The sequence below is a fragment of the Nicrophorus vespilloides genome, unplaced genomic scaffold (assembly GCF_001412225.1).
Source record: "Nicrophorus vespilloides isolate i.1.1-1 unplaced genomic scaffold, Nicve_v1.0, whole genome shotgun sequence".
Lineage (NCBI taxonomy): Eukaryota > Metazoa > Arthropoda > Insecta > Coleoptera > Silphidae > Nicrophorus > Nicrophorus vespilloides.
The window spans coordinates 18068-30313 of record NW_017097236.1 but is presented as its reverse complement, the minus strand read 5'-3'; the positions used below and the strand labels follow the sequence as shown (position 1 = coordinate 30313).

The following is a 12246-nucleotide window of genomic DNA, read 5'->3' as shown; positions in this document are numbered from 1 at the left end:
CCTTCAAGAACAACTATATACCTCTTGTATAAATCTTCTTTTGATTCTTCACTTCACTTATCAAAATATATCTTCTCAATAATAACCGGTAAAACCAGTTATGCGCAAATCTTTAAAACACATAATTTCTTATCAACTCAGACGTCGCATATCAGTAAAAGATGCAGAATCAACATATTCCATCGCGGGCAGTGGCCGATCAAAACATATCCTTCATATTTTGATCACGGAACCAAGATGCAAAATCGACAGATTGTCTCGATTAGTCCTGTATCAATGAGTAAGCTATTACTATAATGCTCTTTATATTTGCCTACTTCTTAACTGTTAAGAATTATAAAGTACTCTCATCTATAGATTCACATCTTCAGTGAAAAAGTTAAGAGTTTTTTTTTATAACTATTTATAATTATTTTCCGTAGTTTCGGAAAATAATTATAAAATACTTCCTCTGTAGTTAGCTACATTTCACTTTGATTTTTGTCCCAAAATAATTGCTACGTTTCGTAAGGAGCATGAAAATGAGGAATTACTAAACATTTTTTTTATTATTTCAAAGAGGAAACATAGATCAATCATAGACACAATAGTTTAACATACTTTATTTTGAAAAAAAAACGTCTTTTAATACCGTTTTTATCACATTTTACAGAAGTCCTTAAACTTATAACTCTCTTAATTTCTTTTCCTTTTTACAATTTATCGTATAATGTACTTTTGAGAATTGTGTAATGTACAGATGGGAATTATGGAAACGTTTTGAATCTGTTGACTAGTCTTTTGGCTTATAACCACATTTATTTTTATGGGAATCAACGATAATCATCACATTGTTAATTTTACACACTTTAGTTTGTTTACACAATTTTTAAATTGTGGACCGAGAACAGTAAAATTTCTCAGTAGCGCCATTTATCGCACCTTGTTTGTTTCTTTGACATTTTACAATAAATGATGCAAAATTAATTTGCGATCATCATTACTAAATTCACCATACTTTTATTGTCTCGGTTGATTGTTTTCTTAGAATTTTAAAGTTGTAGTTATGTTACAGCGGTAAGTTTGTAAGAATATCATTTTTGCATCATATTTAAATATGATAAGAGAAATTAATTAAATTGACTATTTCCAATAATCTGGATGTGAAATTAAATTGTAGCAATTTCAACATTTTGTAAATTACATTTTGTATGTTTAATTATTCACATTATTCAATTAATTTAATTTGACGGAAAGACTGCTGTTAATGGTTCATTGTGTATATGCATTCATGTATTTCAAAATTTAATTTCAAATACGCCTGAGGTATTAATATGAAATTATACAAACCTGGAATTATTTGTTAAGATAATATTATTAAATAAAACATACATTACCTAATTAATTTATTACAGTTACGGGAATTATTAAACTTTAGATTAAACATAATATATAAACGTTAGAAGAAGAAATGTTGAAAACATTAATGTATTGCAGAAAGTTTTGGTAAATAGTAATAATAAAAAATAAAGTAAAACTAGCGTTTCAAAAACGGCGAAACTAGGTCGATCCATAAATTACGTTTGGAAATCTATAGAGTTTTTATTATTTACAAGTTTACGTCTACGTGGCTCTCTCGTTAAGACGCTCCTCGTAATCTTTTATCCGCTCTTCCGGGGTTGCCGCGGAAAGGGGTTTTCCACCTCCGTAAAATATCCCCTCATTGTAGATCCTGTCCTCGCGCCTATGAGTGCCGTGAAGCTGAAATAATTAAAACTCGTAATTTTCTTCTTTCGCACAGACATCCTCCAATCCCAGGATGTAATTTTATAATTTATACAGCCAGTCCTTGATTTACGAGACGTTTCATTTTAGGGAAAAAAATATGTATTTATCCTTTTTGTTTTTTTACTCTCCGTTTCATCGCTATGAATTTATGATTATTTCAGCTATGAAACTTAATTTTAATGAAATAAAGAGTAATATAAAATATTATATAGGAATGATTAATTATACTAAATATATTGTTTTTAATATTATAGGTCTAGCAGAGGTCAGCAACTTATTTGGAGTGAAAAAGTGATAAACAAATATGTACGAAGCTGTAAGAAAGACGTAATGATACTTTAATAATTAAAAGAGCCTCAATTACTAATTTAGAGAACTACATGCTACTCTGGAGTCACGTTTTAACGACCCTTTAACTAGACGAATAAATGTCAAAAAATGATACACATTAAATTATTAAAACCATTAAAAAATCATGTGTATTCTTAAAAATACATATTAACAAATAAAACTCGTATAGTCCGAAGTTTAATATCTAAAAATGACACATTATTAAAAATTCATTATTTTATAATGGAATATCAATATTTGTTATCTGTTTTCCATTGATCAAATTATGGTAAGCTTTTTTTAACAAATATTAAAAATATTTTATATTAGTAAAATAATAATAATAATACTCTTTATTTCAAAGGTCTAAAACAATATTAAACATTATAATTCACAACAATAATGATAAAACAAGATTAACTACTCGAAATGGCTAATGACCATAGGTGATTTTATATCATTAACACAACTTTTGGTCATACGCATTGTCTGAATTAATATTGAAGAAAATCTTTACCTCATGATAATATGTTTATTTTTATTGGCAACAGAATTTTAAAAAAATGTATACATTCCTTTTTCAATTCATCAAATAATGATACTTTACTTTCATTTAGCAAGGTAGTGATTTTCGTGTTAAAAAAGGATCCCCTTTTCAAAATGAATAAATTATGTACGTCAATGTTGAAGTAGATGGGACAGAAAATGTTACGAGCTTGTTTTAAGTTGTTCGAAAACATCTTCTTTTTTTTCGTAAACTTACATTTACATCCAAATCTGATATATTTTTTTATTAATTAAAATTATTTTACGTTTATTTTACATATTTCAAACTTATTTCTATAAAAGGATTGCTTTTTTCATAATGAGCAAATTATATACGTGACACAATAAATGTGTTCTTTATTTTAAGTCGTTTGAGATCATTTTTTATTTGTAAACTCAGATTAACAATTGAGGTACTCCGATTAATTCATATAATTATGAAAAATCTTCAAAACACAATACAGCACTACATTGTCCGGATTCTATAGTAAATTTCAAAAGAAATTAAATTTTACTTGAGCAAAATATAAACAAATTCTTTAAAAAAATAGCACTTAGTTTTGTTGTACAGAAATTATCTTTTTTTTAAACAATCAAGTCTCCTCTTGCAAGCTTTATTTTTGTTATGTATTTAGTTCCTCGATTAGTCCGGTTTTAAACAGTCCGTGAACCGGACTGTGTAAGATAACGCTAAATTTTTTTTATTATTATTTTTAATAGAAAATCAAATTTTATTAGCATATATATGCTTTGATGTCTTTGATACGTATTATAGTTAGGTTACCTTTCAAAATAACTTTATTATTCATAGATATATTAATTAGTAAACATAGATTTAGAGCAGTATCTCGCATAGTATGACTAATTGAATTCAATACTTTAGTAATTAAAATTGCATACTCTAAATCAATATAAATTAATTGAAATTAATTATAATAAATACAAAAAAAATCAATATGTTCAATCTCATATTTAATATATCTAATAATGTTACAATTTCAGAATAATCGAAAACTAACTTTTTTCTTAATATTTATCTGATAAATATTTAGACATTTTTAATCTTTTTCATTAATTGGTTCTTCAACTTTTATAATATGTTTTAAAAGAGTTTCAATCTTACCATTAACTATTAAAGGCTTTTAATTCTTATTTAAATATTTTAACAAATTTTACAAGTTGCATTTCTTTTCATCATAAAATTGCTTTTCTATTTAAATCAGTGTGTTATTCAGTTACAGCTTCTCTATAGTATTAGATAATAATTCATAATTTACTTATATTAAAATAAATCATTAAATAATCATACGTTTTTCATTTTTTGAAATTTTCCAAATAACTTTAGAAAAAAAATACCGTATATTTTATGCTGATATAATATTTCATATATACTTCACTTTATTAATTCAAAGACAAATCAAATATAAATAAATATTACAGATATTTTATTAAATTTGTTTTCAATTATTAAATAATATGAACGTAGATCAACTAAGGAAACTTAAACTTTACAAATTTTAAAGTTTAATTATTTAATAAAATTATTGATGTATTATTTTCTGACTGATTATTTTAAATGATAATTCTAATACAATTTTCTTTTTCTATTTTCTTTTCATTTTATAATGCATATAACAATTATTACAGTAATGACTTCACTTTATTCTTAAGTGTATAGTTTTTTCAAATTTTTCATATTAAGAATGTAAAGAATGTCATTATTGATGTAAACTTTACTGATTATAAAGTTAATATAATTAATTTATAAAAATCAACGGATCGTATTTGAACTATGAGACATTGATATATTTATTATGAGGGAATTAAATAATTTAATTAAATTTTTCTCTAATTACATTTTTCGACCTTGTGAATTTCTTCAATTATGCATCAATAAACTAATGTTTTTAATAAGAATCAATACTAGCTATTTGCAAGTAAATTATTAAAAAAAAACAAGTAAAGAAAGGTTTCGCAGTAAATCGTGAACTGGCTGTGTAATGTATGTGTGCGTTCGAACCTTATCCCAGATAAAGCAATTGAAGCCGAAGTTAACGTGGTAATATTGATGGTGATTGTCGTGGAAAATCGCATCCGGCTGCCAGGGCTGCCACCAGTGTGCTTTGAAATCGACACCGGAATGATCGATTATGCCGTGATAGTAAATATACAACTGTAAGCCGTAATAAATCGCTGAAAATCGAAAATTTGAAGGTTCATAAATGGGTTGCTTCGACCATACAACGCATCGATCGATGTTCAACGTTCTTCGTTTTTCTACTTTTTTTTTTTGCTGACTTATTTCCCTATAACTTACCCCAGTGCAGCGGAACAACAAAGAGCGGTACGATGTAGTGCATTTGGATGTGAGCTGCTTCCAATGGGTGCATGGCATTGACTGAGAAAGCGGTTGGCTGTTTGTACTTGTGGTGCAGCTTGTGGAAGTTCTTATACATGAATGGCGTGTGATACAGTCTATGCAGTAAATACGTTGTGTAATCCTATTAAGCAGAAATAGACGGTTAATTAATAAACATCCCTAAGCTAATTAGCAAACATTTTCCGCGCGCGTTTGTTGGATACTAAATAATTCAATCGCAGGTCTATCCCAATGATATGCATATATTAATCTCAATTTTGACACCAGACAACATGTATACGCTTCCTATGTTTCGATATATTAATTTAATTACTTACTAATCAAAATTCCTTACATATAATAAATAATGTTATTACCAAGTGATTACAAAATCTTATTAAGTAATCTTACTAAAATTAATATTATTTTATCAAATGTACTTAATGATAAAAATAAACATAATTAATTGTGAATAAAATAATATTATAATTAATTATGTTTTATTTGATTTGATTCTTGTTAAAATTGTCTTTTTATATTGTTATATTGATTTGCTGCCCAGTGGCAGTATAGCTTGTACAAACATTTTGTTTGTATTGTAAATTGAAGCCAATTCATGTTTTCAGAGTATTTCTGTCTCTGTATTTCTTGGTATAGTTTTTGGCAACCTCTTCCACTGTCTTCATTCTTCCAGCGATTCTTCCAAGACAATTAGATTAGAATATTTGAATATTATCCATTTTTTATGAGTTAACTGTTTTTGGTATTACTTTAAATACCGGCTTATTTACTATAGTCAATTGCAAATTTCGAGTTTTGCCTATACATCCTAAACATGGTCTTATCATTCTTGAAGATGCTGGCAATAACATGTTGTAAAGTAAAGGTAATGAACCAATTTTAACTTGATTACCATATCTTAAGCACATTAAGTCCTTCTTGAAGGTGTTAAGATACAATTATGGTCTTTCAAATGTTGTCTGACATTGATATATCTGTAGTATATAAAAGACATAAAATTGGACCCAAAACACTCCCATGTGGAATGCCTAAAATCTATTAATAATTTATTTTCCATTACCATTAAACATATATCTTTTTGATGGTAAAGGTAAATTCTTATTTTTTAGGTATTCTTAAATTTTCTTCAGGTTTTCTTATAGATGTTAAGATGAAATTACTGGACTCTCATAAATAAAATCTTCGTTAACTTTTTTTTCAGAAACTTCTTTAATTATGTCTTAATTTTCTTTGCATTAATTACAAACAATATTTTCTAAATCTTCCATTAAAAAAAATATGATTCTGCAAATTAATAAATTTCTAATAACTTCTTCATCGTCATTTTTCAAACCTATTAATTGAGCAATCTGGATAAATTCATAATGTAATGTAATTTTCTTTCTTACTACATCTTCTGACCATATATAACTTGAACTTGCTATGAAATGTAAGAAACATAAACTTGAGGCAATTACGAAATACTCAAAAAAAAATAATTTGTGAAAATATCATTTCGTTTTCTTATTAAAATCATATGTTCTGAATAAGATATTTCACATGTTAAGATAGAAATACATCACTTCGTTTCATACGACTGATTTATTTTATATGCAATATAAATGCGTTACAAAGAAATATGGCATTACCACAAACGCAGAAACATTGCAAATTACCAATAAAATACAGAGGCATGTTATTCGCTCAACCACAATATCGGTGTACAGATGATACTTTCCTTTATGTTCCAAACCCCCTCTCATTGTGTATATGCGTGCGTGTACATTTGGCCGCAATAAAACTTCCATACAAAATCGATAAAGAATTATTGGAATTTTTTGGTATACAACACCACCACCTTTGCCATATTGAAAAATTTTCCTTTAATAAAATGCACACACGTTCAAATAAGAATTCGCGATAAATTCCATTATTAAAAAAAAATAATAGAATGGGTACATTTTTATGCCATTTTTTTATTTTCAGCAAAATCAATTTAAACAAAGAATAACTCGTTATTTCATTTCAAAATTGATAAAGTTGTACAGTTCATAAGTTTTCGATTAAAAGTAAACGTATTTTTTTTCAAATAACTTTGTTTTTGTGTGTGTCATTGTTTCAGAAATTATGAGAAATATTTAAATAAACAAATAACATCAAAAGGTGTCTGCGCTTTTGTGAGTGCGAAATTCTTTTGGTAGGAACTTTTTAATATCTGCTTTCGTGGTAACGAGAAGTACGGAATAAAGCAAAATAATAACAACAACAACAAAAAAAAACACATAGTATAGAAGGAGAAGAGAAAAAATATATAATAGCGGCAGTATTCCTTCTCTAATCTCTCTTCGAGCATTGTGTGCATCTGGGAATACACGTGTCCTCCGCAGGAAAAGATACAAAGCTTTCATCTGCCACACGCAACGCGGTTTTCACCTTTGTTTCGCCGAACATCAACGGTGGGATGAAAAGAGGACTCGAATATTAATGCCCAGAAATACTCAGTAATGGATTCATCTATTATTTACACGCGCGCTAATTAATTTAAAGCTTACTTAATCACTGATGGCTTTTTCAAAGATTAACGATTTTTTGTTTTTTGATTTATCTGTATATTATAATGAGAGATGCGGATTTCCTATAATAATCCTAAGTTCAACTAATGCATTAAAAGATGTTAAAGTTCAACTATAACATTTTTTAATGCATTTTTTTTTTGCATAATTGTATCATACATAGGTTTTATAAATTTAATTCTCTTAGACTTACTTTTAGAAACTGCCTAGCTTTTAATAAAATAATCGTTGAGATCAAAAAAATATATTTTACCATCTTAATGTTGTTTATTTCTGAATGTTATTGCATTTTAACTATTTAGATTTAAGATATATATGATTTGAATTTAGCTAGGCAAAAGTAACAAAAATCATGGCTATATAATCAACATAAATGATGTAATAATGTATACTACTTTTTTGCAATTTTAGTATAGGTCTTGCAACCTTTTTTTTTGCCCATAGCCCAAGATTACAAAACAAATTTTGGTTATGACACCATTTATTTTGTATATGAGAAAAACAAAGTGTAATTTGCTTCTAAACTTAGAATTTAGATTTTAAAACCGGAAATATATAATACAAATATAATGCAATATTTTGTCAGTTAAATTAAATTTTGAGTTAATAAGGTTTAATCCAGTGATATCAAACTCAAATATTGCATGTGGGTCGAATGCATTACCTGAAAGTTAGCGGACTTTTTTGAACAAAATATTTCAATAATGTTTAATTGCATTTTCTGTTTTTTTTTGTATACTTTATTACTATTTGATCAGCGGGCTACCGATTGGAGACTACTGGTTTAATTGAAAGTCAAACTTGTTTCGATTTCATACATATATTTGGATTTACAATGTTTATGTTGTTTATACATAGTAATGTGTTAAGTATAAGAAATGTACTTTAAAAATACTTTTACTTGTGCATCATCAAGTAGTCACGTTGAATAAATTAAATATTACATGCAAACCCTCGCATATTTCGAGAAAACGGTTTGGCTAATATCCTGGACTGTTTGAAACCATTGAGACATAATTGAGAAGAAAAAATCATTTATATAAAAAATAATTTTGTGTACTATTTTTAAGAATTTATTTTTATTTTGTCTTTAGTTTGTTTCGAAATTTTCAAACAATGCTATTATGAACCCGGACTGACTGAAACCCGGACTCGCATAAGGCGGATTTATTCCAGTATATTTCATTCCTTGACTTTGTGGTAAATCTAAAAAAACTTTCAGTTTTTGTAGTATAATTCTGTTTACCATAACAGAAAAATATTAAAACTTGTATATAGATTAGATTTATACAGAAAGGTAATATTGACAAATCTATATTTAAAAAATGCTTCTTGTAGGTTTATTCAAAGTTTATCGAGCCATTTGCATTAGTTCCTAATTAATATTGTTTGTACTAATATATGATATTATTGAAATAGATTTTGCTATTATTAACATGTGAAAGTGATAATTTAGTAAATGGGAATATATACTATCACATTTGAACAGACATAAATTAGTAAATGGAAGTCATAACTGCTCTAAAGCATGAAATTGATATCCATAACTATAAAAGCACCATATTTATTTTCCCCAGATTTAAATCCATGGAACAATTTTTAATATCAATGTTAATGAAAATTTAGTTATATTATCATAATCATTTTTATCTTTTTATTGATATTTAATATCATGTCATAAAATGATATTATTAAAAGTATTTCTTATTTTATGTGATAGCAGTTTAAAATCTTTATTTTCTATTGCATTATGATATAATTTTTTCAATTCCAATAAGAAATATAATTTGAATACTGTATAATGCCTTATAGGACATAATTAGTTAATTTAACAGTATATGTATGTAATCAATTCTGTGATCGACTTATGCTCACGTTTTTGACACTTTTATTGAGATCGAAGACAAATTAGATTGGCTTGATTGAATATCTTTAGTTCAGAAACCCTGGAAGAATTCATTGTAGTAGTATAGGTTTTTTTCTTCTTTATGTGTGTTTCAGCTTGTAAGGAGGTACTTTGAATGCTCCTGGAAGCTTGGGTCATAAAGGCCATCCCCGTACCCGAAAAAAAATCGCTACGTTAGCTACATAAATACACGAGACACTGGACTCCTTTTACGACCGCCATCACATAACACAACATTTGAATCTAATCCTTCTTCCCGTGCTTTATTTTCTTGTTATTTTATTTTTACTCATTTTTTTTTGTTCTCGTCGCCGCATAAAATTTACTTATAGTGCAATAAAAGCGAGTGCTAAGTGTACTTGGTAAACGTAGAGGATCGGGATCTGCAGAAGTGTCCACCAGAGGGGATAATCCGTGAGGCCGTAGTAAATAGTCGTGTAACCGCCGTTGCTGATATAGCAACTAAGTACGGCCGAAATTGAGCTGTGGACGAACAACGTGCAAGTACCCAGGACGATTTCGTCCCGTTCCAATTCAGGGGACAACCACCTCTTCGGCTGGCATTTCCATTCCTCGGCCTTCGCCCTCTGCTCCACATAGAAATACCACTGCGAACAGACAAGAAAGAGAATATGTACATCTATATATGTGTGTGTGTAAATGTGTGTATTCGTATATGGAAAGGAGAGATGCAAAGTAGTCGGAGGGAGCGCCGGATAACGTATAGAATTGCGATTATGCACGGAAAGGAGAAAGAAGCCTTAAAAACTTTTTTTTTTAGCGCGCCCTCCTGTTTCCTTTTCTACCTCGGCACGACAAACAAATGTTTACGCGTATCCATAAAAAGCAATTTGCACCTTTCTCTCTGTTTATGCTTTCCTCCTTCAACAACGTATTTTCGATTTTTTGCAAGAAAAAATATATAGTAGGAATAGAATACTAGACTAAACCTATTTTTGAACCTTGAGTGATACATTACTATATAGAAAAATCGACTAAAAATTGGGATACGTCTTACAATTTTAAACTTTTATCGAATTTTAAATAAAAAATATACTGAACACATTACGGTAATTAATTGGAAGTATTCTGATGTGTTTATATTCTTATGTTATTATAATTATTTTTATTACATAACCAATTTAGACGCAACCTTTATGTAGCACCTTTATCAAATGACCATATTATTACAAAAATAAATTATATGATCTTATATAGTCTGTTAAATTTCTTAAAGTATTTTCATTGAATGTTAGGTGACACGTGGTGGGTGTTTCCCAAGAGCGAAATCTCGGGAAATTAGCATTATTAAGAATTATTAGCATTGTTTATAATGTAATATACGAAAAACAGACGACCGAATCTTATAAGTAGTGCTACTTTTATTTTCAAAATCACCTAATATGATAGGTCTTGTAAATCTATCTACTATTAATTCTTTATTAAGGCTCTCTTTATCAAACGTAATAACTTCATCCTATAAACCTATGGAAGAAGTTAAACTTAATAAAATATTAGTAATACTAAAGGAGATGCAATTATACGATATAAAAATCCTTTTGAACAATAAATTTGACTGATTTCAATACAAGCAGAACTCGTTTGACGATCTAACAAATCTTTTTTTTATATGTGAAAAGTTTTAATTCCTTCAGAAGTAATCAAACCAAATTTTCATTCTTTTTTTATTTATATAGAGGAAATTGTTTTTCATTATATTACATGTACTATTTATACATTTTGCTTATATAATGTTCGTTTTCAGTTTTTAGTGAATAATTGTCAGTTTATATTGTATGTTCATCTTTATTTTACTAAATTTATACGTCTAATTTATTTTCCGTAATAGATTGTAACTATATATTCCTCAAATGGCCAGCCTATTAATATATTTTTTTTAATGCATGTTAAAATTTATTTATGTATAAATTGTACTTTTTTTTTCTTATGTATTGATGTTTGGCCAATAAATTATTATTATTATTAAAAAAAAATATCAAAATAAAATAAATTGAATACAAAATTATATAGAAAAACGAATAACAATAAATGACTCTAAAGTATTGTTTTATTTATTGTTAATCATCCGTTTAATATAAAAAAACTTCTTTTTTAGGCAGAACGAATTCACTTCTTTAGGTTCTTGAAGATATCTTATAAATTTATTTTTCTATTATGACTTATATTCCATCTGGTTAGACAATGAAGAATAAGACTCAATACAAACCTTTGTTTGAATTGAATTTGTCTATGATGATAGATATTAATTTAATAAGACATAATAATCAATATTTCTCTCCGAATTGTAAATTCCATTTATTGTCAATATAATTTGCAGCATGATAAAATAAAACAGATAATAAGCAAATATTGAACGACAAAACATAACTTTCCTTTTAAAATTGTGTTTGTAAATTGCTTTGTGCCATTCAAACGCGCATGCATTTACGTTTAAATAATTTATTTACGTAATATTTGTGTTTCATATGAACTGTCAGCCAAGAGTTTAAAATTTAAAACTTCCAATCAAATTAGCAGGATTTCATCTTTAGAAGTGCCAGTGCATGCGGCCGACTAAAGTAAATTGAATTAACTGAGACTGAAGTTCAAATGAAGTACGTTTTACGAGCCCCCTAAAAATGTAGACAGGACAGGTCGCATTAAAAGAAATGTGTATAAAAATAAAACTGCACGTTTTTCAATTACATATGTTAATTGCGCATAACTAGGCCGGATAATTAAACGTGTAATCATCACTAAATTAA

The 12246-nt window shown here is 27.6% G+C and overlaps 1 protein-coding gene across 1 annotated transcript in view; it reads right to left on the bottom strand.

Moving 5' to 3' along the window:
* Positions 1–1549: 1549 nt before the first annotated feature.
* LOC108559476 (lathosterol oxidase-like) overlaps positions 1550–12246 on the bottom strand; it is a 15318-nt gene continuing 4621 nt past the window's right edge. The window contains exons 3-6 of the mRNA XM_017916780.1: positions 9841–10089; positions 4961–5144; positions 4664–4836; positions 1550–1740 (exon numbers count right to left, since the gene is read on the bottom strand). Coding sequence (XP_017772269.1) covers positions 1603–1740; positions 4664–4836; positions 4961–5144; positions 9841–10089 — 744 coding nt within the window. The 3' untranslated portion in view covers positions 1550–1602. The remainder of the gene's footprint in view (positions 1741–4663; positions 4837–4960; positions 5145–9840; positions 10090–12246) is intronic.